At 52.0% G+C, this 27,655-nt stretch overlaps 1 protein-coding gene across 2 annotated transcripts in view; it reads right to left on the bottom strand.

Moving 5' to 3' along the window:
• Window positions 1-6,049: 6,049 nt before the first annotated feature.
• Window positions 6,050-27,655, bottom strand: part of SLCO2A1 (solute carrier organic anion transporter family member 2A1) — a 92,408-nt gene continuing 70,802 nt past the window's right edge. The window contains exons 6-15 of one of the 2 annotated variants that reach the window (XR_005719650.1): window positions 26,631-26,767; window positions 24,421-24,499; window positions 23,745-23,909; window positions 21,802-21,991; window positions 20,027-20,192; window positions 17,349-17,512; window positions 11,472-11,536; window positions 8,931-9,054; window positions 6,988-8,032; window positions 6,050-6,532 (exon numbers count right to left, since the gene is read on the bottom strand). Coding sequence is in view for 1 of the 2 variants with exons in the window: in XM_040232798.1 (XP_040088732.1) it covers window positions 7,912-8,032; window positions 8,931-9,054; window positions 11,472-11,536; window positions 17,349-17,512; window positions 20,027-20,192; window positions 21,802-21,991; window positions 23,745-23,909; window positions 24,421-24,499; window positions 26,631-26,767 (1,211 nt within the window). In the remaining variant the exon portion in view is untranslated. Of the gene's footprint in view, window positions 8,033-8,930; window positions 9,055-11,471; window positions 11,537-17,348; window positions 17,513-20,026; window positions 20,193-21,801; window positions 21,992-23,744; window positions 23,910-24,420; window positions 24,500-26,630; window positions 26,768-27,655 lie in introns of both variants that reach the window. The other variant, XM_040232798.1, reaches the window with a different exon arrangement.

Raw genomic sequence — 27,655 nt, forward strand, 5'->3', positions numbered from 1 at the left:
CCAAACTGTAAATTCCCCCAGGGAATGGGTTCTATTTGTCTTGTTCACTGCCTCCTGCCGCCCCCCCCACCCCCCAGCACCTGCCCGATGCTAGAGTCTGCGACAGGATGGGCAATCGGCACTCCTTGAGATGGACAGGGCCTGGATCTGCACACAGGTTTCTCTCTGATGCCCACTTCTGTTTCAGGGCCGGATCTCACGAGGTCCTCCGGGAGCCAGCTGGAGGAAGGAGGGATGGGAGGATAACTGAGCGCCCCGCAGCCACAGAACGGTGGTTCCCAGGCGGCGGCTGCTCGGGAGGGCTCTGACACCCTCCACTCCCCCTCCCCCACCCACGGCACTTTGGAGGGCGTCGGGAAGCCGTGTGTGCTCCAGGACCCTCTCGGGCTTCCTGGTACTTTTTTCTCTACCTTTCTCGTTCTTGAATGTGTTTATTACACTCTCGTACTAAAAATACAAATAGACCAAACGGTGCTTTATCGCGCGGCGGGGGTGGGACATCTTCTCATGGACACGCAAGGCTGGCGCAGGCGGGCTCAGACTGCGGATCGGCGGATGCACGCTGGGGTGGGGGGTAAGCGAGTGGACGCCAGGGTGGGTACGCTGGGCTGCAGGAAGCGGGGCTAGGTGGCGGCGGGATTGGGGAGCGGAGGCGCGGGGGCGCTGCGGGCGCGCACAGTGGGGATGTGAATCCGGTCTCCCTCGCGCCCCTTTGCAGGGCCCGGAGTGGCGGGTGGCGCCCCCTGGTGGCGCCCACGAGGTGCAGTTCTGCAGACCCCAGTGCCTGCCCCGGCCGCCTTCGGAGGAAAGGAGAGACAGGAGGCTCTGACCACAGTCGTTCAGATACTCAGATGACCCCACCTTTATGGCAGAAAGTGAAAAAGAACCAAAGAGCCTCTTGATGAAAGTGAAAGAGGAGAGTGAAAAAGTTGGCTTAAAACTCGACGTTCAGAATACGATCATGGCCTCCGGTCCCATCACTTCATGGCAAATAGATGGAGAAACAAGGGAAACAGTGAGAGACTTTATTTTCTGGGCTCCAAAATCACTGCAGATGGTGACTGCAGCCATGAAATTAAAAGACACTTGCTCCTTGGAAGAAAAGCTATGCCCAGACTAGACATCTTATTAAAAAGCAGAGACATTACTTTACCAACAAAGGTCCGTCTAGTCAAAGCTATGCTTTTTACAGTAGTCACAAATGGATGTGAGAGTTGGACCATAAAGAAAGCTGAGCGCTGAAGAATTGATGCTTTTGAACTGTGGTATTGGAGAAGACTCTTGAGAGTCCCTTGAACTGCAAGGAGATCAAACCAGTCAATCCTAAAGGAGATCAGTCCTAAATATTCATGGGAAGGATTGATGCTGAAGCCAAAAAAACTCCAGTACTTTGGCTACCTGATGCTAAGGACTGACTCATTGGAAAAGACCCTGATGCTGGGAAAGATTGAAGGCAGGAGGAGAAGGGGATGACAGAGGTTGAGATGGTTGCATAGCATCACCGACTCAATGGACATGAATTTGAGCAAGCTTCGGGAGCTGGTGATGGACAGGGAAGCCTGGCTTGTTGCAGTCCATTGGGTTGCAAAGAGTCAGATACGACTGACTGAACTGAACTGACCACAGTTGGCTATGCCTCAGGTTCCTCATGGGAAATGGCATGATAATTGCATCTCTTTGGTGATGAATAAAGGTGCAAACTTATGTGAGGCTCTTAGGGCAGAGTCTGGGTGCTCAACACCCTGAGCTGCTGAATGCGGGGCTGCAGGAGCCCTTCCGGAATCTCAGAGTGAATAGAGAGGAAGCTGAGGTCAAGGAGCCAGATGAGAAGAGTGAGAAACCCACCTCGGACTTACCCAGTGGGGACCCAGGGGAGAGCTTCTGCCTTTTCTGTAAGCTAATGTCAGTGAAGTGTAATGAGGGCCAAGGTTTAAACAAATGTTGGGCCCCGTCTGGAATCTCTAAGGTCACGTTATGGATCTGGTGTCTGTAGAAGGGGATTCCTGTCCTATCGCACACGCATGGGCCACAAAAAGGAGAAGCGGGTAGCAATACACTGGGGACCGGATGGATGTCCCTTTGTGACTCCCAGCTCCAAGCCTGAGTTTCCAGGGCTTGGGTGGGAAGAGAGAGGAGACGAGAGAGGACGAGGGGGCATAGAGAAGTTTCCACCCCACCCTGGGCTGGGGCAGCCTTGGAACTCTGGCCAAAAGTGGACTGCAAATGGGCAGTTCCTCCAAGCTCTAGAGGCGGGACTTCCTGGGAACTGGTGGGCAGGCAGGCGTGGATGGGGTGTCAAGAGGACCACTCCTGGAAAGATGGAAAGGCCCACTCAGGAGCCCCTTCCCAGTGTAGACAGAGTCCAAGAGGGGGCCTGAGTTAGGAGGACCTTCCTGGGATGTGTTGGCTGAGGCTCATAGGCCCTCTGTCAGGCCCAAGGGAGAAGAGGAGTCCTGGACACTGCCCCAGGAGCCAGAGGTGACCCCAACTCTCCTTCCTCCACCCTATGTCCAGTGAGTTCTCAGAACTCCTGGAATGTCTTCTCTTGCACCTTGCGGTTTCTTGAGATCTAGTCCATCTTGTAAGGATGGATCAAGCCCCTTCTCTGATCTCTCGGTTGAATGCGCTCTCAGTCCTTGCACCTAATTCTTGCTTCTAATTATGTGACTTTGGAGGTTAGGGACCCTATGTGCATCATCTTTTGTCCTCATCTACATCAGGGACTAAGTGAATAAATAAAGGCACAAGTGACAGCTGGGAGGGGTCTTGTTTTCTCCATTTGTAGGACAGGACTAGTCATACTGGCCTTTCAGGGCTGGTGGAAGCTCTGGCTGAGATTCCTCCACTGAGGATCAACTCACCCTCTCTTCCTCCTTAGGACCTTTGCCTGGCTCTTCAGCCTCTCTGAGTCTTTGGCCCTTTGCCCCAGCAAGTCTCGCCCCAGGAGACCCCCTCCCCCAACCCCACGTCTCCCTCTGCCACTACAGCATCGGCTTCCTCTGAGCCAACCTCCCTCCTCATCGCCTCGTTCTTCTGCAAACTGCCTGGAGGTTCAGCCTTGCCTCAAAATCATCTCCTCGCCTTTGGGGACCCAATGTTCATGTCGCCGCCTTCAGAAAACTTTCTTCTGGCTGTGCCCCCTCCCCCAGCGCCTGCAAACTCTGCTTACATGTTGCAGTGAGCACCTGTCTCCATCTAGGTTCGCCCCAGTGGTGGAGGAGCCTAGAGCTTGTCCATCATATCTGCTCTCTGTCTCTTCTGAGCTCACAGAAGGATTATTTTCCCCATCTCTGTGGCAGTTAGGCAGCAACAGCGACTAGTTCTGGCCAAGGGGCTGGAAGCGGAGGTGAAGCGTGTAGCTTCTGGGCCAGAAGCTTGCTTAGCGGTGCAAGACCTTCCGAGACGCCCTGCCACTGCCTCATCCGTCGTGGTGGTGTGTTATGAAAAGGCGGTGCTGAGCCACAGCCCTGAGTCACCCAGACTGACGGCGGGCTTTGGGTGAGCAAGACGCGAACCCCTGTCGCGTCACGTGACAGTTGGTGAGGTTTGTTTGTTTCCCAGCACAGCCAAGCCTATCCTGAGTTCCCAGTTAAAGGAGTTTGTTAAATGAGTGGATGGTGTTGTGAGCTGTAAAGACCTGTGTACATTTTCGTCACTGTCATCAAGCTGCAGCAGGTGCCTGCAGGGCAGGGACCTCATCAAACTGCGGTGACCCCCTGTGTGGTGTGGCAACAACACGGCAGGGTGGGGTGGAACGCAGTGAATGAGTGGGCAGGGTGTGTCGTGGGAGAAAAACTTTCTCTCACTTATAATTTGCCAAGGGCTTGCCCACAACCTGTATACATATTTAATCTCTGATAAAAGGTTATAATGAATTCTGTGCTGTTGGCAGGAGATGGACATTTTTCCCAGGTATTTAGTTCTTATGGTTGTAAAAAGATAGTGTTTCTCTGTTGGATTCACAGGGGTTTTTTTGTTTGTTTGTTTTCTTTCTCTTTTCTCTCTCTCTCACACACAGAGCCCCTGTCAATCTCTGGGAATCCGTAATATAATATTTTAATAACAGTTTGATACTGACTGGATTCAGCCCCCAGATTAACTGTCTCCCTCCATCTTTGAAAGCAGCTGGGGAAAATCACAATGTGGGTTTGTTTCCTAAGCAAAACCCTGCTGACTCGTCACCAAGTGGGGGTGTCTCCTTGAAGGTCTGTCTGCCTGTAGCTCTTCCAAGGCTTTTTCTCTTGAAAGCCTTTTCCTCTTTGTCCCTTTTCTCTGTGACTCTCTCTAAACTCATGGTGCTATAGAGCTGACGTGGTCGTGCTTAATGAACAGCTATAATGTTCTTGTTACATGAATAGAAGGTGGGTAAGTGAAATATTAGCTGTTCTCTCCACCTCCATTAACAACTTTACTTGGCCCTCAGTAGATTCTCCCACCTCTGTCTTGTGGTCCAGTGGACCTCCATGGGAACTGACTCAGTAGTGGAGCTCAAGCAGAGAGGGCTGGACAGCCTGATTGGAGTCCAGGCCAACCAGTTGTTATTTGCATAAAGTTGATCACGTGGTTACTTTCTTAATTTCAGATTCCTCATCTTCAAATGGAGCCTTAAGACCAATCTGGCCTCCAACATGGGGCTATGGTAAAGATCACCCAAAAGGGCTTTGGGCCAAAAGATAATTTATGGAGATATGGCATTTAAACCTACTGCATTTTCCCTCTCCTGTGCTAAGAAGGCTCAAAGAAGGATGAGACAAAAAGGTTCCTGCAGACCCTTCCTTTTCTGGCCTTTTCATTCAACCCCTGAAGGGCTGGCAGGGGAGTGGGATTCCCAGACAGGATGGGGGTAGAGGGGCGTCACTGGGGTACACAGGACCCTAGTCTTGGGATCCAGCCTCTGCAGAGTTTCCAGGCTCAGGGGAGAAACCAGGCTTCTAGTGGCCTCAGACCAGGAAGGGACCAAAGGCCCACAGTGGCAGGACCCAAGGACATGTGGATGGCTCTGAGAGCCAAACCAAGGCTGACTGATGTTGAATTTCCAGCCAGGCAGCACCATGAAGACCTGAAGTCAGACACAACCAATATAAAGAAATGACTGTGATGCATTTTGCACTTTCAATCTTGTAGAAGGAGAATGCCACTCTCAGGACTGATAGAACCTAATATAAATGTGGGCTCTTACATTGTTTTCCATGTCCACTAGCCCCTGATTGGAGCCACCCAGGAAATCAGAGTCACCTTGTCCTCCTCCTCTCACCTTTGAGTGGACCAAAGGCCTATTGTCAGTTTCTCAGTGGTCCAAGCCTTTGGGCATCCCAAAGGCTCTGATAACCCCCACCACCCGCATCAGCCTCACACAAAGGACCTGTTAAAAAGGCCACTCCTGGTTTCCCTTCAGCCTCATATAAATAGCCCCTGGGGCAGGGTGGAGAGGGTTGGGAATCTGCACTTTATTTTATTTATTTCTTTAAAAATATTTATTTGACTGTGCTGGGTCTTAGTTGCGACATGTGGGATCTAGTTCTCTGACCAGGGATTGAACCCAAACCCCTGCATTGGGAGTGCAGAGTCTTAGCCATTGGACCACCAGGGAAGTCCCAGAGATCTGCATTTTAACAACACGCTCTATGAGAGTCCAACACTCAAGGAAGCTTGTTAAGCTTTGCACCTGAAGGGAAATGAAGGTGACATCATTACAGGTCCTGCAGGCAGATTTGCTGTAGGGTAGTTGTGCTGGCTGTGACCAAGTGATCAGTGATGATTATATTAGTTCCACTTTATATCATGGAGTGTCCTACCCCACTTCTGCATATAAACTCAAGGGCAGGGATCAGAGATTCTGAGAACCCAGCACTGTGGGGTCTTGACTGAAGGGACTTCACTGAAAGGACAAGAGGCACCTGCTGCTTCTCTGTAACAGCATGACAAGTTGGGAGTAGCATTACCTCCCATCCCCATGGCCTTAGGCCCCCAAGGATTGGGCAAGGGACAGTCTCTGGCCAGAACATATAGGTTATGTCTGCTCTCTAGCAAATATACATGACAGTAAAAATTCATGACCAAGTTACATTATATTAATAGAAATATCAAAATAGAAAAAAGGCTTGGAATAGCAACCATCTTCTAGAATCTGAAGGCTGGCATTCATTGTTCATGAGCTCGGCTAAAGGCAGTGCCTTCAGAATTTGGTTAAACTGCAGAGAGAAGAACCAGGGTTAGTTGCAGAGAATCATTTTCCAAGCATGACCACTGAAAGGGCTGAAACTGGCTTCTGAGGTCGCATGGAGCTTCCCTTCCTGAGTGAGATCTGTGGAAACAGAGCTGGTGGTTTTGGAGTCAGGCTGTCTCTGTCACTGTGACAGTGGCTTTCACAAAGACTTCAGACAATAGCACTGTGGCCACTGGCGGTCCATCACATGAGGCCTTTCCAGAGGTGGCTTCTGGAAGGGTCTTCTAAGAGCAGTGGCACTCAGGAGATCTGCACGTGACCATCACTGGTGTCCAGCAACTCCAGAGGACACGGTAAGTCAGCTCCCTATACGGTAAAGGCCAGGAGCAGACTCAGTATGCTGAGGCATGGACGGTCAAGGTTCTGTTGATAATCTCCAGGTTCTTGCTCTGTGTCCCCCACCCTGCCCAGTGAGCCTGCTCTGGGAGGCGACCTTAGTGTAGACGGAGGACAGGGAAGCTCCAGGGAGAACCATGCCCCAGTGCTGCCTTGCACACAGTTGGTCTCCAATAAACATTTGTGGATGAAAGGAGTCCTTTGTTGGCTTCTGACTCGGAACCTCCACCCAGGGCAGCAGCACCTCTCAGCCCAAGCCCAGGGAAGGCACCCACCTCTCTGGAGGCAGTGAGAAGAGGCTGAGAAAATGCTAATAAGCACAAGCATGTCCAAAACCAGGAAACTCAACCTCTAGGGCCTCTACTCTGTGGGCCACAGGAGGCCAGACAGCTTGACGGCTTTTGACATTCGCTGGACTTCCTAACCTGATTGCTGACATCCCCGACAGCCTCTCTTTCCTCCATGACCCACAGGCTAAAGTCCAGACGGGGAAGCCCGTGTAAAGCCACCTCATCTGCACCCGAGTCAGCTTAGGGGAAGGTGGTCTTTCCATCACTCTGAGATGAGGAGTCCTGTCTCCCCACTGTGGGCTGGGGGCCAGGTGTCATGGCTATCCACAGCCAGCTGCAGGTCTTCACCACCGTGTGGCTTTCTTAGTGTGAGATATACTCCTGGAAAGACGGAGATAAACCTACACAGGGCTGGGTACAGAAGAGTCTACAGTTAACGTGAATACCATTTGGATGGCCTGTCTTTAGGTGTTAGTCCGAGCTCTGGTCCTGAGCATGGGTAACTGAGAGGATCAACTGGCCATACTTCCCAACATGAGAGCTTCCAAAGCAGCCTCTTGGCAGGAAGCGAGGATCGGAGGGGAAGCAAGTTGGTCCTCCTAGGCTCTGTGCTGGTGTTGAACCCAGATACAAAAGGGACTGCAGCCAGCCTCCCCCTCCCCTAGCCTGGCTCTGGTCAGTAATGACCCAGCCCCCTCCCTCCTTCCTCTGGACAGATACCCAGAGGTCTCCCCACAGAGAAACCACAGAGCTGGTGAGGGACTGGCAGGACTGCCTCAGTGAGCATCCCCATCACGCAGGACGAGACTGGGCCTGTGGGGGCCTCGCCCAAGGAGCCAGGAGAGACCCAGCCCTCCAGCTCTGTGCCCACCGGGCCCCTGGGCACCTTGGGGGTGCTCTGGGAGGAGGGGACAGGGAAAGCAAATGGCGATGGGGTTTTCTTTCTCATTTCTTTCCTGGACAGAAACAGAAAGGGGGCACCATGTTAACGTTAGTAAATATGGGCAGGTGTGGGGGCAGGTCTGCTCTCAGGAGCAGGGCAGCAGCTGAGGCCGAGGGTCAGATGAGGCTGGCAGCCTTCTCCTGCACATTGTACTCCTTGTTCTTCTTCACCCGCCAGCTGATGAAGATAAGCAGCACCGCGCCCAGAGCCTTGTAGGCCACCTGCAGGCCCAGGTACCTGTGGGGCAGGAGGCAGGACACGTGAAGGGTATGGAGGCTCTGTGGCCAGGGCCACTGAGCAGAGCAGAATCATTGTCACCATGGCCCCGGGGTCATGTGTCATCACCGCTCAGGTAAGGATCCATCCCCACCCGAGTGGGAGCCACCTTCCTCATTCCTTTTGTCCATAAGCCTAGAGAGGCTTGTAGGATGTGGGAGCTACATGGGACTCCCAGTCCAGTGCTCCTTGTTGCCACCTTCCCTGGTGCCGCCCACATCCCCCCCCCACCCCCAACACACAGGGCCAGTGAAACACTGCAGCACCAGCCATCTGGGAGGGTGCTGGGTCTCAGCACAGCCAGGAAGGGTGCCTTCTCCCTGCCCTCTTGGTCTGCCCTCCTCCTGGACTTCTATGCCCCTCCCACAGCATTTCCAGACCCCGTCCAGTCCCCGGAAGCCCACTCCCCCCACTTTGTTTGTGACGCAGCAGCAGGTGAGGTGGCTGAAGGGGTGCAGAGCTCAGTGGTGCTGCAGCTGGGCTTGGTCCCACCTGCCCTTGGCCTCTACCAGGAGCTATGCTGGGCCACCTCCTTCTAAGCAATAGGAGGCTGACCTGGCATCATCATTCCACAGCCATGACCTCTTCCTATAACAACCGTCTTTGTGATGCTATCCCTCTCAAGGGCCAGCGGGGCCTGAAGACGGGGGCCAGGACACATCAGAGCAGCCTCCAGGTCTTGTTACTTGGATGCCTCTCTGTGAGCCTTGACTTGCTGGTCAGTGGTGGCCCCCACTCCTGCCCATGGCAAGTTCCCCTCCGGCTCTCCCTCGCAGGCCTGAGAGCCTCACAATTGCCACCGGAGTGATGACGGCCCTTTGCTCGGGCCTGGGCCCTGGCGCATCGTGCAGGCTCTCACCTGTTCCGGAGAGTGTTGTTGTCATAGTAGGCACAGGCCCCTCTCCTCCCCGAGCACTTCGTGCTCCACAGGATACAGGAGTAGTCGATGGTGAGGCCATAGAGGGCTGGAGCCGGCAGCCAAGCTAGCATCAGCAGGAAGAGAGTTCAGAGAGCTCAGGTCACTGGGAGCTGTCAGCAGAGGCTCCAGGGCAGGGTGGGGAGCCAGGTGCCCGGGGTCCCTATACAGCTCCCAGGCATGAGAACAGCCTGCCCCACCCCTGGGAAGCACAGTGACTTTGGAAAGCAGACTAGCTTTCCGTGAAGCCTGAATTACTCTTTCACTGGAGGCTCAGAAGAGAAGAGGGACCTGAGCCATGCTTCCAGGACAGCGAGCTGCAGGTGTCCCCTTGTGCCAGCTCAGACAGATACCAGAGTTCCCACGCTTGGGATTGCTGGGCTCACCGGGTGGCGGGAGACTCTTGAGGACACCGACTCCTCAAGCCCTCAGGGCAGCCCGGAGGCAGGCAAGTGCCCTCATTTTAAAGGGGAGGAAGGTGGGCTCAGCTGGCTCACCTTTGCATAGCCAAGCACGGTCAGGGCTGGACTAGGAACTCTAGTTCTTGGAGGTTCGAATCCCACATTCTTCCACAATGGCAAGCTGCCCTTAGACAGCAAGCACCATCTCCAGGCCCCCAACACCCTGGCTGTTCAGAGCCTCTGTCCCAAAGCTGAGTGATGAGAACTGGTGCAGCAGGGGCTGTGCCCTATGGCTGCTGAATATTCAGGTAAATCCTGCATCCTTAGCTACAGGTCTAGACAGGGGCAGGCGTGGTCAGATCCACACCCGGGTCAGGCCATCCCATTCTCAGACCCACTGAAAACAGCCTCCCGACTCTGTTTAGGGCCCTGTGAGAAGCTGCTTCTGGGGGAAAGAAACAGGCAATCTTCTACTTGTGGCTCTGCTCTGAAGTGGGGACCTTTAAGAATCAGCCTCTGTATCAGACCTGCTCGCTCCCAAATCTCCAGGTGAATGGGGGATGGAAGTTGGCCACAAGGAATGACCTCCCTAAATGATGCTCCCTGAATAGAAATGAAGTCCAGAAAAATTTTCAGCTAAGTTCCAGTGGGTAATTTGAAGCTGGCCAAGTCCTTTTCTCTACCCAGGGTGGAATTGCGTTCTTGAGTGATGAATGGATCCCTCCAGCCTGCGATTTCTATCTGTGATCTCACATTGAGTTATCTGAGCTCAGATGAAAAAAACAAAGGCAGCAGGTGCTTTGAGCACAGGAGGGGCTGTTTTCACAGTGGTGGGAAGAAGCAGGGCAAGGTGCGCCAGAGCCTATCCTAGCTGCTGTTGAGCTGGGCAGAACGTAAGCTTTCCTTCCCAGTGGAGGTTTCAGAGCAAGTTATAAATGGTAAGTTATAAATGGAAAGGCACTGTGGTGCCAACTGTGCCTCTGCCATCAGGACAGGATAGACCCTGGTGCTTTGTGTCCTCTGTGTAATATAGGCCAGAGGAGCAGAGTCTGAAGAGGGGGGCTTTAGGAGCAAGTAGCCAGAGACCAAGAAATTCCACTGAAAAAACTGGTTCACTCCTCCTTATCCCACACTCACCCAACTTTGGTAGGAGAGGGTCCCCGCTGGTTAGGCCCAGGAGAGACATCACCCACACACCCCAGAGTGATCATGGGAGTTGCTGCAGAGTGAAGTGCAGCCAGACTCCCGAATAATAATGCACCACAGGCTCTGCAGAGATTTCAGCATTTAAGGTCAGAAAGTGCACTCTGATGCCAACTGAAGTCTCTCCACTGAAGTCAGCATATTCCTCACTGCAGTGGGCACCCCCGGGGTCCTTAATAAATCCCTCCTCAGTCAGTCCCTTTACTTCCTGTACCTGTCACTGCAAGAGTCTCCATACGAGTGCCTTGTGTTTAATCCAGTGCCTGGAGGCATCCAGAGGAGACAGTCCAGTATGAGCAGTCTGGAAAAGGACCTGCAGTGTCCCCACACCTGGGGCGAGCTGGGTGTTTGCAGATGCCTGCAGGCAGCGCAGTCACAGCCACAGCGAGTCCTGATCCCTGTGCACAGTGCCCTTCCTCCTCGGGCTCTGACTGCTTTGGCAGGGTTTGCCAGCAGAGGGCCCCCCTTTGCTGAGTAGAGGTAGGGGGAATGGATTTTGTAAAATGGAAGGGAAGCCAGGGCTGGGCTCTGCTGCTGTTCTGGCTGCGGCAGGAACGCGAGGTTTTGTTCCTACAGTGAATTCTTGGAGAGAGATGAAAAAATACCTACACTCAGCATTCTATTAGGCATTCGCAGCTGTGTCCACTTTTCCTTCTTACACAGTTTCGTTTGGAATTAATGCCATAGATGGAAACTTTCCTAACCTCAAGTGATGCGGAAACAGTCCATATGGGATTTGGCATTTGCTGTTGTGCTTATTATGTACAGCTTCTTATGACAGAGATGAGATGGGGCTTTTCCCCTCCCCACCCCGCACCCCACAGCCTTCTGATTTCTCTTAATCTAGGGCCACCAGGAAGGGGGCGTCTCTGATACTTACCCAGCAGACGCATCAGCAAGAACTGTACTCCGATGGCGAAGGACTTTTCCTCCTGGTTCACCACACTGAAAAGGCAAACAGGAAATCAGCAAGGGGAGGACTCAGGGCTGAGCCTTCCCTCTGGTGGTGCAGTCAGCCTCAGGGCGCATCAGACCTGCCCTCGCGAGGCCCCCCTGGGTTCACCTGGGCCCTGTGCGCCTATTGTTCCTCTCAGTGGGCCTCACAGTGTGATCACTGCACCAACAGCATCATCAGCATCCTCTGGGAACTTGCTAGAAATGCAGATTCTCAGGCTGCACCTCAGATGAAGAAGCAGATGCCCTCTGTATTGTAAGAAGTCCTCCAGGAGATTCTGAGCACACTCAGGTTTGAGAACCACTGGTCTCTGTGATTTTCAGGGCTACCCAGAGCTCCCTTCAAGAGGCAGAGGACACAGCAGCTGGGAACCAGAAGATACTGAAGGCTGTGTTTATGGCAACAGGTCTGAATAGCTCTGGTGGTGTTTTACAGCAATAGAAGACAGCCCTGATGCAAAGTGTAGCCAGAGCCCCTGGGCTGAGGGCTCCTTTGAGCAGCTAACAGAATCCTCTACTTTGGGCTGGCGTGGTAGGCATGTGACCTGTGTGGCCTTGCCGGGCTCCACCCTCAGAAAGGCCCCATGTTTGCTTTAATGCTCTGCTGTGGCTGGCTTGAAATTCTTGATAATTTTGGAACCAGGAGCCTTGCATTTCCATTTTGCACTGGGTCCTGCAAATTATGCAGCCAGTCCTGCCCCCGCCCTTCTTCCCTCTAGAAGAGGAAAGCACTTGCCTGAGGAAGGAGACTGAGAGAGGAGAGGGAGGCTGTCTGGAGGAAGTATTGCTGGGCCCCTGCCATGCCAGCTAGGCATGGAGCAGAGAGGAAGGCCCCCATCCGCGACATGGGGAGTCAGGAGTGGGCCAGCCGGGGCACCGGGCTTCCCTGTGCCCTGTGCACACACTCCTGAGTGGCAGCTGGTTAGGGGAAAGCATTCGGAGCTGAAGGGAACTCAGATCTCCACACACATTTTGTTTTATTTCCACAGTTCTGCTAGCAAACTGGAAAGGGACCCTTTCAGCTTCTCAGAATCCCTGCTGGGGTGAAGCAGGGGAGAGGCACCCATTGGGAGACCCCAGTGGAAAGTGCCTCAAATCTCAATCTAATGGGACACTCCCTTTATTGAAATAGGTCCCTTCAATGGGCCAATCCATAATAGATGGATTTGTTTTGGTCCTTTGCTTCCATGTTTTGGTCCTTGTCTCTGGATAGACTCCCCTGGTTTCTCAACTAAATGGGACTTGGGAACCCCAAACTGGCTTTTAACAGAGAGTTTGAGTTCCTTGTGATCTCTGCCCCTTCAGCCCTGAATTAACACTGGCTCTCTGACCTCTGTCTTGTGATACATTACTGGCATATCTTCACTCCCAGCCTGTATTTCCATGCCTGGTTGAGGGCCATGAGTGATACAAATAAGGTCTGGGTCACCTACAACATTGGCTTTAAACCTCATCTTCTTTGCACTACTTAGCATCCATTCTTTCATCTTTCCCAGGGGAATTTATCTTTAAATTATTTGGGGATACTGGGGCCTCTTCTTCAATTTCACTCCAGCTCCTGACCAAACTTGGAAGGGAGAGATTTTCTTAAAAAGCCCACCCTGGGGTTCTGCCGGGAGCCAGCATGGGAGATCCCACCCATGACAAGGTCATGTGGAGAGGCCTGATGGGCAAGGCGAGTCAGGCTTCAGGGGTTCCCCCTGGGTTTTCCTGAACATCTACCCCCAAAAACCAGAGTCTGCCTGCTTTATTATACTGTGCTTTCCACTCTTCTGACATTCTCTGGAAAAAGTTAACTCAGGGCTTCAGTCAACAGTCTCCTACTGGTGACGGGTTTCACTGTTGAGTCAATGACTGCGGCCAGGCCCCCATATTCTTTATCTTTTAGGCACCTGGAGGATATTAATCAATGTAATAGGGATATAGAAAAGGGAATATAGTAGTTTTGATGTTAGCAACACTAGACTTTTAATTACTTTTCTCTTTGTTATAAATCACTGTACTTCTTTCATTGTTATAAATTGTTGTATCCTTGCTATGTAAGAATGTAACTTTATTTAGTGCTTTCTGAGAGTGGCACCAGACTTTGGGAAGAACAACATTTTTAAGACAAATAAGTCTTCTGGTTGACAAACCCTTATCAGAAAAGGGCTGTAAAATGTTAATTGGCCTTCTGGCCAGAAGATGATGTAAATCACCTAAGACTTGTGTATACAACTAGGTATGCAGAGAGAAAGCCTGGTCTCGATAAGAGTCAGGGCTGCTGATGCTGTATAATTTTATATTATCCATTGATCTCTATGTACAAAAAAAAGGTATAAAAAGCCTTTACAACAATAGAGGATGGGCCAGTCACTGGAAGGACTGGTTTCCCCTGTGTCCTTTCTTACTCTATTTTCTGGCTGAATTCCCACCTGGAGCGGGGAGGCTCACCAAGTCTACTTACTTGCCCCGGCTTCTAAGATCCATGAGAGAGGGAGCCCAAGGCGGGGCACCCTCCTGTATTCAAACAAGCACCAGTGGCCTAACGTAGATGGTGCAAACTTCTTGTCCTGAAGTTTTATTGGCTTTCCCTGTAAACCAAGTTATTCAGCATCTTTTCTCCACTAAATTTTCCTACTATACTATTTCTTCTTAATTTCTTTTATACCTCTAAATAAATAAGTTTTCCTCTCCTATGCCGTCTCCCCTTCGAATTCCCTGGATCCACCGGGGCAGGACCCCGGCAGGGTTCAAATGGTGCTTTCCCTCCACTACTTCCTCATCCCTGACGCTTGGCAGTCCCCTAGGAGGCAATCTGACAGCAATGCCCTTCTCCAATGTTCGGGGGCTTCCCTGTGAAATTTCCTTATTCTATTCCCTCTCCTCGCCATGGCCACCCACATACCTTTCTCAGGATTACTGGGTCCACTGTGGTCCATCTGACCCAGAGTGCAAGAAGGGAACCACACTCAGGGGCCTTGAGGGAAAGCATGGGTACTTGGAACGCACAGAGGCAGAATGGTAGAGGAGAGGGTGATGACGGTGTTGAGATGAGCAACCTGCTCTGAGCACCTCTACACATTCTCGCAGAGTATGCTAAGAATGCAAGGGCCTGACAGTGTGCTTCCTGGGTCATTTCCCAAGGCTGTGGTTGCCGTGAACAGACCTAAGGCATGAGGTAAAATTTGCTAGGCCAGCTGCAGGCTTGGTCCATAGAAGCAGTGGCTCTCCTAAGCTCAGTGCTCCTCAGCTGTGACCTACACCCACTGCAGGGGACACATACACCTGAAGCCCTCCACGTCACCCAGTAGGACATGGGGTCACAAATAAATGCTGCAACATGAGCTTCACATTGCTTGCTGTCCTGTGAGCAACAAAGTCCTTTGCCTTTGACCTAGGAGTCTTCCGGCTTCTGCCAGCATCCTTGTGAAATAGTAACAGAAACAGGAGCTCAGTAGTTTGCACGCTAACTTGTAAACAGGATAAAATCCCAGACCCCTCAACTCCTAGTCTTCTGGGGAAACTAGCTGTTGATAAAAATAGTTAATTTGGTGGTAATAATTTTTCTAGTAGTCACGTATGGATGTGTGAGTTGGACTGTAAAGAAAGCTGAGTGCTGAAGAATTGATGCTTTTGAAAAGTGATGTTGGAGAAGACCCTCGAGGGTCCCTTGAATGGCAAGGAGATCCAACCAGTCCATCCTAAAGGAAATCAGCCCTGAATATTCATTGGAAGGACTGATGCTGAAGCTGAAACTCCAATACTTTGGCCATATGACGTGAAGAAATGACTCATTGGAAAAGACCCTGATGCTGGGAAAGACTGAAGGCAGGAGGAGAAGGGGATGACAGAGGATGAAATGGTTGGATGGCATCATTGACTCAATGGACATGAGTTTGAGTAAACTCTGTTAGTTGGTGATGGACAGGGAGGCCTGGTGTGCTACAGTCCATGGGATTGCAAAGAGTCAAACACGACTGAGTGACTGAACTGAACTGAATAATTTGGTAAATAGTGATAATGAACCATTATGCAGAGCAAAGCAAAGCAAAGCAATTTACCGTGCAACTCCCACATGAATTCTTTGAGGTCAATATCATTAATGCCCTTTCATTCGTGAGGAAGGGCTTCTTAGGTGATACAGTGGTAAGGAATCTGCCTGCCAGTGCAGGAGATGCAGAGACGTGGGTTTGATCCTTGAGTGGGGAAGATCCCCTGGAGTAGGAAATGGCAAGCCACTCCAGATTCTTGCCTGGAAAATTCCGTGGACAGAAGAACCTGGCAGGCTGTGGCCATGGGGTCCCAGAGCTGGACCCGACTGAGTGACTAAGCACACACATACATGAGGAAATTGAGCCTTGGTGAACTTGGCAACCCCAAAGGACATTTAGCCAGCTTATGGTAGAGACAGGCCTTTGACCCTGGACCGGGTCTTCCAAATCCTGTTTTTCCATCTCTGTTGCCAGACTGATAAGGACAGGAGGGAGGTAGGCAGGGGGTAAGCTATGCCAACTTGGTTGAAACCGTATTTTCTCCTTTCCAGAGGGTGAGGTGAATGGAGGGTCATTTCATGTCAACACCTCAGGGGCAGCTTGGTGTCACTGCAACAGGACACCTGCCTTGGCCTGCCGCCTGTCCTGCCCTCCCTTCTGACCTGGCTCCCAGGACACGGGGGCTTTTCTCATTGTCATCCTTTCCACAGTCCTTATTCTGTCCCTGGAACTTGCCTCGTTTTCCTTCTCTGATTTTATGCCTCCAATTGAATTCTCCTCCCTCCTCTCTGTTCTTTTGAGAGTTAAAGATAGGGGAATCTATAGGTGTGGAGTCAAGAGTGGAGCCTGGCAGACTGGAGGGGTCACGTGGCTCAGCGGGCAGGCTCCGCCTCCTCTCCAGGCTCCTCCTCCCCTCCAGGCTCCGCCTCCTCTCCAGACTCTGCCCTCCTCATACAGGATGGAGAGGCAGGGACACCCACCAAGTGAGGCTGCAGCGTGGGACTCCGCACGGGCTGGCACCAAAGCCCTGGCACTGGCGCACTAGTATCATCTCCCTGTACCACCTCAAGAACATCTCGTGTCCGAGGACTCAGCCGAGGACCAGGAGAGGCAGGAGAGCTATGGCCATGGGGTCCCAGAGCTGGACCTGACTGAGTGACTAAGCACACACATACATGAGGAAATTGAGCCTTGGTGAACTTGGCAACCCCAAAGGACATTTAGCCAGCTTATGGTAGAGACAGGCCTTTGACCCTGGACCGGGTCTTCCAAATTCTGTTTTTCCATCTCTGTTGCCAGACTGATAAGGACAGGAGGGAGGTAGGCAGGGGGTAAGTTATGCCAACTTGGTTGAAACCGTATTTTCTCCTCGCTTGGTGGGTATCCCTGCCTCTCCATCCTGTATGAGGAGGGCGGAGCCTGGAGAGGAGGCGGAGCCTGCCAGCTGAGCCACGTGACCCCTCCAGTCTGCCAGGCTCCACTCTTGACTCCACACCTATAGATTCCCCTATCTTTAACTCTCAAAAGAACAGAGAGGAGGGAGGAGAATTCAATTGGAGGCATAAAATCAGAGAAGGAAAACGAGGCAAGTTCCAGGGACAGAATAAGGACTGTGGAAAGGATGACAATGAGAAAAGCCCCCGTGTCCTGGGAGCCAGGTCAGAAGGGAGGGCAGGACAGGCGGCAGGCCAAGGCAGGTGTCCTGTTGCAGTGACACCAAGCTGCCCCTGAGGTGTTGACATGAAATGACCCTCCATTCACCTCACCCTCTGGAAGGGGGCAGCTGGCTGTTAAGTGAGGGGAGCGTTGGGAAGGAGGGGCGCACTCACCGCAGCACCATCATGTAGAGGGGGTTGTGCGAGATGCAGGCTATGAGCGCCACGAAGGAGATGAGGAAGGTGGTCGGGAGCAGGAAGGGGGCGCAGGAGACGGGGCACGGGCCTGTCCTCGCGGAAGCGGATCCCCCGCCGATGCAGCTGCAGTTCAAGTAGATCTTGGAAGGAGACGGAGGGGAACAGGGGAAACCTGCTATTATTATTTCCATTCCACACACTTTAAATGCCTGCTCCAACGGTCACCCCTCTGCCTTCCCTGGGGGCCTGGTAAGGCTAGATGCAGAGGCTGGAGAGGAGACGAGGTGGGGATTTCAGGTGCCCCGGGGATCTCGCTTCTGATTACTGGGCAACAGTGTTTGTTTTACCAAAACCAGTCTTCCAGTGTGCGCTGGACTCCCGCAGTTACACCGCAAGGGGACCTGCAGGAATCCACTGCCAGGTATGGTCCACCAGTCGCAGACCTGGGTTTGGGAGGGCCCTCCTCTGGGCCAGGCCACCTTCTGCCCAGCAGTAGTGGTCTTCTGGGTTTTTGTTTTTGCTGTTTGTGAGTTTATTGCAGGGACATTACAGGAAGAAAAAATAGGAGATACCTCTGGGAATGAGGTAGCTCAGCTGGTAAAGAATCTGCCTGCAGTTCGGGAGACCTGGGTTCAATCCCTAGGTTGGGAAGATCCCCTGGAGGAGGGCGTGACAACTCACTCAGTAGTCTTGCCTGGAGAATCCCCATGGACAGAGAAGCCTGGCAGGCTACAGCCCATGAGGTCGCACAGAGCCAGACACAACTGAGTGACTAAGCGCAGCGCAGCACAGCACCAGTGGAAACACAGTGAAATCCACTGAACTTTCTGCCTGAGATAAATTCCTCCTGCCTCTAAAGGTCTCTGTCTCAAGTCTATAAATCCATGCGGCTCAACATCGTTGTACAGCTCACCTTGGTGGACCGTCTGTGTCAGGTGGCTTCATCTTCCCTCTCACATCGTCTGATGGACCAGCCTATGGTCCAACTGCTTTAAGTGTCAAAGCCATTAGAGGGCAGAGATTGGAACTAATAAACTGGTATGCTTCCTTCTACCAAGGATTGGAACTATGGACCTTCTTTACTTGGGCTGCTGGGAAGCTCATTATTAAGTTGTATACAATGTTGCTGCTACCTTCCTCAGTCTGGATTTTTTACATATATTTTCCCTTATAATTTGCTATATTTTTTTTCTTGATATTATGCTAATGGATATTGGTCTTGATGTGCTTGTGCTGTTATTGGAAACTTGTCAAGATTATTTCTGGAGGTAGAGCAGTCAGAGGTAAGTAAATAAAGATAAGAAAACCACAGAAGCCACCACAGGCTCCTCCAACAAGAAGGCAACTGAGAAAGCATCTTGCCCAAGCTCCTGGTCCTTGCACCTCCTAAAAACCATGCTCCTCTGCCAGCAGAGGTGGCCGTGGAAGTGGCCTTGCCTGTCCTCTCAGGGAAGATGGCTAGCCTTGCCCACGCCCTCCACACAGGTTTAAAGGAACAGGCTGCATCCTCTCCTTAGGGAGCTGCATAGACTTCCCAGTGTTCTTGGGATAAAGAACGTCCAAGTCTGAAGCCAGAGCCCTGCCTGCTCCCAGGCCTAGCTGAGTATGACCCACCTCCACACTCTGTGCCAGCCCTAGCCTTTTCACTCTTCCCATTTGCCAGATCATTCACGCCCTTGGGTCTTGCTCTTGCATTTGCTTCACTCCCAGGTCTTCATAGCGTTTCCTTCCTCTGGTGGTTCAGTTCTAATGTCACCTCCTCCGGGAGGTCCCCAGATATTCTCTGTCTCATTAAGTCTCTTCGTGGCATGGGTTATCTCCTAAAAACACTCTTGTGCCTTTATTTGGTGAATACAAGTTCATGAGGGCAGGGACATGGGCTGATGGGTTCCCCACTGAATCCTCAGCTCCCACGTATGTGTCTGGTGTTCACTAGGTGTTTGTTGAATAACCACACAGATGACTGGAGTTGGTTTGCTGCTCTCTGATCTGGGGAGGCAGGGAGCACTCTGAGGGCTGGCCAGGACCTTGCCAAGTGAGCATCGTGAATGTGATCTGTGTGAGTGGGAGGCTGTGGCTGGGTGACACCTGATCTTGCACAGACATGCCCTGGGCTGAGGCAGCACTCTGGGTTCTAGTCCCAGATCTGCCCCTGACTAGCTACAGCCTTCAAGCTAGTTGTGTAGCCACAGCTGAGAGTGCTCAGAAGGGTTGAACCAAAGGGTCTCTGTTCACCACTTCCGGCTCTAACCTTCCAGGTCCACATCACAGAGGCCCTCTGCCCTCGATCTGTGTGGGCCTGTCCATATGGCTTTGCGACACAACCAGGCTGCAGGACGCTGGTGTGCCCAATAAGGACCCATCAGGGTGAGACTGGCAGGCTTCAGCAGAAGGAGTGCTCTGGCTTGTTTCTGCTTTGAGCATTGTTAGGCTTCAGGAATGTAAATTCGTTGGACATTGGCCAGTCTTTAATTGACTTTGGGCTGTAAGCATCTGATCATGACCCTAGGGTATGGGAGGTGGAGAAAAGGTGTGTGTGGCCCAGAGGCCAGGATGCTGGGAATGAGTGGGGTGGAGCCCTGCCCATCCCAAATGGAGGAGCAGGCTGTCAGAGCACACACTTGGCAGAGACCAGGGGCCCCTCTGGCCCTTACCGGTTTCTTGAGAGCTATAGAGCTGAAGTTGACTTCACTGCAGCCAGCGTGGCAAGGGGAGAGGTATTCCACCCCATTGTCTCCACAGACCGGGTGGAAGACAGAATCTGGGCACGAGCAGTCCCGGCGGCAGGCGGGAGGCTGTGGACGTATAGAACTTGATGTGCTGCCAGCAAAACAGGAAACGGGAATCAAACAAAGCCAGACCAAAGGGAAACCTCGCCACTCCAGCCCAGCGTGACTTCCCCGCCTGGCTAGCGAGCTTGTGCTTCTCTGTTTGTCTTGGGCCAGGGCCACCCAGAGATCTGAATCATGTCTACTGGAGCCAAGGGTCAGCTTGGCCGGTGTTCATGGCACCTCTGCTTCTTCTGCCAGTAGGAGCCCAAACCTACCAACTAGTCATTGGGAATGCCTGGTTGGCAAATCTCCCCCTGCAGAAGGGGTCGAGATGAACAACCTGCCAGGACTCTGATGAGAGAGAAGGCAGATGCTATGGGAAAGTCACAGGTGATACTTCCCTTCCTTTCTCTTTCATGTGGGCTTGGGCTGAGGTCCCTTGAGGTCATCTAGGATCTCAATGGCTCCTGTCTCTGGGTCTATGTAGCCATCGCCCAGGTCACTGCATCCCCCAGAGCTTTAACCCAGGGGTTTCACTGGCTGATCGCACCAATCTCTCCGCCCTCCATGTCCAATATTCATGATCTCCTCTGGGAAGGGTGGGGGTTAGGGGCTGATAAACCACAGTTCAGAACTTTGCTAAAATAATTATTCTAGTACTGGTTAACAGTAACGGGGCATCTCTCATGCCGCAGGCACTGTGCCTCGGGGCTTTTCATGCACTGACGTCACAGTAAATGTTCTGATAATGATGCTCCCTTTGTGGATGAGAAACCTGAAGTAAATTTCCCCAACTAGGAAAGAGCAGTGCCAGACCTAGGACCTGGTCTGATGACAAAGCCCTGTGCTAAACACCCAGTGAAAGCATTCTTGGCCTCTGCCAACCACAGCCAGAAGACCAGTGCAGACTGGGAGTGGGCCAGAGTTGGGGGAGGGGCAGTTCCATCCTGAATAACACGCCCCTCCTTCATACCCTCTGGAGACAGAGAGGTCCTTTCACAGAGAAAGATAAAGCACCGAAACTGAAAAGTATGCTATCTTCCAGCATTGCAACCTCCCTGGGCAAAATCTAAAAGAAGAGGTGTGGAAAGGTGGCTCTGAGGAAAAAGGCAAAAAAGCACATCCCCTCCTTGGCTTCAAAGCCCTTCCTGAACATGAAGCCAAACTTAGAACTTAAAACCATGTCGCTTTATGCAAGCCGACAGGTATCCTTTACCTGCCCTCTTCCTCACCTGCCCTAATTTTTTAAGTCTGCCATCACATTCATTGTTCTTCTCCAAACCTTTTCAAATGTCCGTCTCTCATCTTTCCTCAGCAGCTCAGTAAGACTCTGTAATTCTAGCTGGTAGAGAGCAGATGCTAAACATAGCTATTTCCTGGTTCCTGAGGCTCACAGCACTACAGATTTATCTTGAAACCAAACAAATTAGTTTCTGGTGCTCCTTAAAACACAGAACCCTAATCCTGATTGCTAGTGGCCCACTAGCACCCTCTGATTTCTTCTCATAACTGAGCACACTAAGACTTTCTCAGTTGCCACATACGAGATCAGATCAACAAGGGAAAAGGAGAGAGGACAGCTGAAGCAGAAAGATGTGGCAGCCACCTCCAGGTTCTGGACTCAGCAAAGAGTGTTTCCTCACCCTCGCTCCCCTTACCTGGGGGGGTAGACCTCTGCCACAAGTGGGGTGGAGCAGCCCATGAAGAACAGAGGGGCACAGAGGACCATGGAGATGATGATGATGGTGGCAGCCACACGGGGAATGGTTTGCAGAGAGAAAACACAGCGCTTCATGAGGATCCCTCCAAGCAGCATCCCCAAGGCCGCAGCAGGGAGGTTCACAGCACCTACAGACAGAGAGAAGCTGGTCTGGGTGCATAGGCCTTGGAGTGCTATGTGGACCACCGAGAAGGGGGCATGGCTTCCTGAAGGGACATTCGATATGTTTAATTGCAATAGTAATAGATGACATTAGTTGAGCATTTACTGTTTGCCAGGCATACTGACAGAGTTATCTTGACATGGACGATTGCCCTGCCTGTGCAAACAATAAAGAAAGAAGTGGGACCCTTACAACCAGAGAGATGTGGGTTGAATGTGCATTTATTAGAAAGTCAAAGTGTTAGTTCCTCAGTCATGTCCAACTCTTTGTGACCCCATGGACTGTAGCCTAGTAGGCTCCTCTGTCCATGGGGTTCTCCAGGCAAGAATACTGCATTCCCTTCTCCAGTGGATCTTCCTTACCCAGGCATAGTAGCCGGGTCTCCTGCATTGCAGGCAGATTCTTTATAGTCTGAATCACCAGGGAAGCCCAAATAACTCTGTGCGTGCATGCTGCTGCTGCTGCAGCTAAGTCACATCAGCCGTGTCCGACTCTGTGCGACCCCAGAGACGGCAGCCCACCAGGCTCCCCCGTCCCTGGGATTCTCCAGGCAAGAACACTGGAGTGGGTTGCCATTTCCTTCTCCAATGCATGCAAGTGAAAAGTGAAAGTGAAGCTGCTTAGTCGTGCCGACTCTTAGCGACCCCATGGACTGCAGCCTACCAGGCTCCTCCGTCCATGGCATTTTCCAGGCAAGAGGACTGGAGTGGGTTGCCATTGCCTTCTCCTCTGTGCATACATAGCTGCATCCAATTCTTTGTGATCCCGTAGACTGTAGGCAGGCTCCTCTGTCCATAGTTTTCTCCAGGCAATAATACTGGAGTGGGTTGCCATGCCCTCCTCCAGGGGGTCTTCTGGACCCAGGAATTGAACCCAAGTCTCCTGCACCTCCTGCATTGCAGGCAGATTCTTTGCCCACTGAGCCACCTGGGAAGCCCTTATTAAGCCTTTCATTACCTGGCCCTTTACTGCACTGTAACCACATGGGGTTAGCAAGGCACTGATGGCGCTTCCTGTTTGATGTGCTAGTCAGAGGCCAAAGGCCAGAAGGGTGAAGTCACAGCCAAAAGCCACACAGGAGGTCAGGGGTCATGCCCTGACCACCCTGCCACATCCACATGGTCAAGTTCACCAGTGAATTGGCCCCTGTCATTCCCTTGGGTACTTGGCGGGACTGCATTAGTATTTTGAAACCTCAGCTGCCAAAAACACAGGTGCTGGATGCTGGCACTCCCTGCTAAAGACTCTGCTTTAACTGCTCGAGGGTGGGGCCCGGACATCTGTATTTCTTAAAGTTCTCCTGGGGAGCCTAAAGTATAGGGGCTTGAGAATCACTGGGCCCCACAGTCCTTATCCAGGTGAATGTCTTCAAGCCCTTGGAGAAGAAAAACACCCAGCGGCATCTTGCCTAGCCCCCAGCTCAATCCGTGCTCTTTCCTCTCTTGTCCCTGATGATGTCAGGGCCTTTGGGAGATGGTCAGACTTTCAGCCCCTCTGACAGGGAGGAAGCAGCCCCCAACCTCCACCCACTCCTGCCCGGAATGATAGGGGCCCAAGATATTGGCCAAGAACATTCTGGATTGCCAACCAGGAAAAAAGTCCTTAAAATCCTTTCTCCTGGGCAAGAACCCTCTGGCTCCTGCCCTTGTCTGGTCTGGCGGTGCACCTCCCTGGATGAACAGGGGGAAGGCCCGGCTGCGGCAGCCCTGGGGACTCACCGATGAGGAAGTTGGCATAGGCTGCGGAGGCGCCGTACTGCTTCTCCAGGAACTTGTTGAGGAAGGTAGAGAGGCCGGCAATGACGGAGGAAAAGGTGCACTGAGCCAGGACCACCAGCATGAAGAGCGGGTTCATCAGGAGCCTCAGGAAGATGCGGGGGAACCCTGTGGACAGGCTGCTGTCAGGGCTGTGCCTCCAGGCAGTGGTCCCCGGGGTCCACAAGCCTGACTGCTGCCCTTCCTGCCCCCCAGCCCCCCAGCAGCTCCCCTCTCTTCCTCTGGACAGAAACCCAGGCCCCAAGCTGCTCAGAGGCCAGCTGGGGGCACACAGCCACTCAGGATCCACTCAACATGCTCATGGGCTAAATAAAATGAGGAGGGGCCTGGAAGAAAGCAGGTGGCAGGTGATTATACAGGACAGCTGCATCCATGTGAAGGGAAGACAGAGGAGAACGCGGGCCAGACCGTGAGGATGGGGCTACCTCTGCCTGATTTTGGGTCTCCTGATCTCTGCAAAGCAGCAGTCAGCAGGGCTTCTGGCAGAACCTCTCATGAAGGGATGGGCCAGCATTGCTCTTACTGCCCCTTACCACACCCAACCCCACATGGGCCAGGAGACCCGAGACCACCCCCACCCCAAGCCAGCCCACCCAGGACTGCCGGGTCACTCAGTTACTTTTAATGAAATCCACCAGGGTTATTCTTGACTTGGCCTCTTCCATCTTCCTTGCTTCATCCATCATGGGATGAGTCCTCTGAAGGCAGCAAAGGGAGTGAGTATTAATGGCTTCCTTGAATGTTAACAGGTTCCTTACAGCCTGATCCTTCTGGACTTAGTGGCTCATGGCAGGGTGGTGCTCAGCCACCCTGGTAGTGTGTGGAAGGGTGTCCAAAGCAGTCACCACGTGCATGTCAGTGAGCCTGGTGCTTTGGCCACTGGCCAGAATGCATCCACGCTAGGGCCTCCCAGATATGATTTCATATCTGTGCATATTATTTTATATCTAAGTGTTGGCTGATGCCAAGAGGCATCTGAGTGAACATCAGCCTTTGTCTGTCTGTCATGGCTACACTTCTTCCTTGTCCTCAGGTTCCAGGAGCTATGGGCCACACTCTGGTCTATAATGACCTCGTTCCCAGCTCTCTCTTTCAGTCTCCTCTGTGGAGTCTCTTCTTTCTTCTGGGCCCAAAGTTGGATCCTGTCCAAGGCTCTGACCTGGCTTTTAGCCTGCACTTTCTGTGCAACCCCCCTCAGTGAACTCGCCTTCCACTTCTGAACTTGTCAGCTGCAGCCTGAGGCCCAGCTCTGAACCACTAAACAGATGCAAGGCCCCCGTTAGACACTGTTAGGATCCCGCAGCAGACTCGTCACCAGGTGCAGGCACTCCCATTTATTTCCTGCTTCCTCCATGGGGGGTCCCGTGCCCAGCATTCTGCATACATTGCCCCATTCCTCACAACCTCCTCCTGAGATAGGTGCTCTTATCTCCGGTACTTTAATATTTACTTTTATTTACTTATTTGGCTGTGCCAGGTCTTAATTGCGGCATGTCGAATCTTAGTTCCTAGACCAGGAATCATTGAGAGCACAGATTCTTAGCCATGGGACCACCAGGGAAGTCTCCATCCCCAGTACTTTAAAGTAGAGGAAACTTAGGAGCAAGAAAACTTGCCTAGGATCTCTCAGCTAGTTTAGAAGTAGTAGAGCTAGATTCAGACTCAGGTTTGTCTGACTCCAGCATCACGATGGTGTGCTGCCACACTTTGAAATTCTTCTTCAAGACAAGTTGAGGCTGTCTATCCCTGCCCCTCCCCATTGGCTGGGCTTAGAGTTCACCCAGTCTCACACACCTTATTGCAGAATGTCCAGCTCAGCCTCTGGCTCTAAGCCTTGGCACAAACTTTAGCCGCTCACGGCTAAGTCCGAGGACATCTATACTGCCCTGTCTCAGGCGCCCGGCAGCCACGGCCCTGGTCCTCAGCTCTATCATCTCTCCAGTGGCCTCATCACATCTCCAGCCTTCATTCCTTCCCGACTCCCCAACCACAACCTCATGTAGTTGTCACCCAAGTGGGCGCCAGTCACTTAGAACTTCATGAGATCAGAACAAGTTTCAGATCCTTCAGGCTAACGTCAAGGGCCCCACTCAGACTTCTCCCCACTGTTTCCCAATCTCATCCTTCCCTGATTTCTTTCCCCAGTAGATATGACTGGAAGATGCATGCAGGTCAGTCTGCTCAAAATATGCTCCACTCTCAGCCCAATCGCACACTCTTCAGCACCAGGAATGTCTTTTTTACTCAGTCCTTTAGGATTAGACATGACCAGCCCTACTACATGCAAAAGTCAACTGCTCCAGGTCACATATTCAGTTTTTATTGACTCTTAATTCTTTATCTCACTTTAGATAACTCAGAACTTTCCCCAGACTATATTCTCTCGAGCCCTCCTAATCCCTGAGATGCTACTGTGGTGAGGGAACACTGATGAGATCACATCTTTGGGAAATTCACAAGCACACTCACCTTTCAAAGCCTCTGAGAGTCCTGCATCAAGAAACTTGATTAGATTTCACTCAGAATTAACTTACTGAAACTTCTCAGCTTTATTATTTACCCTTCCATACCTCCTGGTGGCTCAGATGGTAAAGAATCTGCCTGCAATGTGGGAGACCCAGGTTAGCTCCCTTAGTCAGGTAGATCCTCTGGAGAAGGAAATAGCAAACCACTCCAGTATTCTTGCCTGGAAAATTCCATGGACAGAGGAGCCTGGAAGGCTGTAGTCCCTGAGGTCGCAAAGAGTCAGACAGGACTAAATGACTGACACAGTACCTCCTTTAAGGAAACTCTTATAATAGGTGGAATTGTGGGTTCTCAGAAGCTTACCTCTATTCCTGTGGGTATTGCTCGAGGAAAGAAAAAGAAGGGGAAAGAGGAGACAACCAAGCAGGCAGAGGAAATGAGCAGGCCCAACCACCAGGCTCCTATCCATCGGGGGTCTCCGGGGCTCAAGTTAACAGAAGCTGAAGAGAAAGCACAGGACACAAGTATTTGTTGGATGAATGCATGATCTCACTTTACTCATCAAGGGAGCTAGCACCTTGGTCAAGACAACATCCTCTCTCTCTTCCCAGAGAACAGAGGCCTGTGGGAGGATCAGCGAGGTCAACCTTGCCCTGCAAGTGCCATTTCATTGGCCAGTTTCAAACCCATGTATTCATGGTTTCCAAACCTGCACTCTTAATAACCGAGTGCTCTGCCTCCCACTTTTGTTAACCCCTAAAAAAGGAGGCCTCGCAATCCTTAGAAACTCAAAAAACCACCATGAACAGAGTAGCGTCTTGGGTAAGCAGATGCTTTCTCCTGTACAGCCTCCCATCCACGTCCAAGGGTCTGCTGTTGTGTTTCTCTTTGTAAGTAAAGAAGCTACATGGGCATGCAGGGAGGGAAAAGAGGGAGAACGCTGTCCTGGGCACTGTCCCTGGTGGACTGGGAGCTCAGGTGCCAGTCTCTTTGGGTAATGAGGAGCTAGGACCCAGCTCAGGAAGTGCCAGCAAAGGGCAAGCATGGCTTGACCCTGAGCAGACAGCTCCTCCAGCTTTGCCCTTTGATTTGAAGTACAGGTGGATGACACTGAGCAGATGACATTGTGGTCTGACAGTCCCAAGGTCAGGAGTCTGTGGTGTCTGGCATCATAATTGCCCACATTCTTTGTGAGACAGGCAGGCTCTGATCTGAGTGCTGGGCACTGGGGTGGGGATGTTATTTCTGGGGGTCTGGCAGACCTGCCTTCCAGCCACATCAGGCCTGCAGGAATTTACATACCACCCACACACTCCCCATGCATTCCCCGTCTTGACTTTATCCAGATGATTTCCTTCACCTGGGAAGGCCTCTGCCATCAGCCACCA

This window comes from Oryx dammah, unplaced genomic scaffold, assembly GCF_014754425.2.
Source record: "Oryx dammah isolate SB20612 unplaced genomic scaffold, SCBI_Odam_1.1 HiC_scaffold_2, whole genome shotgun sequence".
Classification (NCBI taxonomy): domain Eukaryota; kingdom Metazoa; phylum Chordata; class Mammalia; order Artiodactyla; family Bovidae; genus Oryx; species Oryx dammah.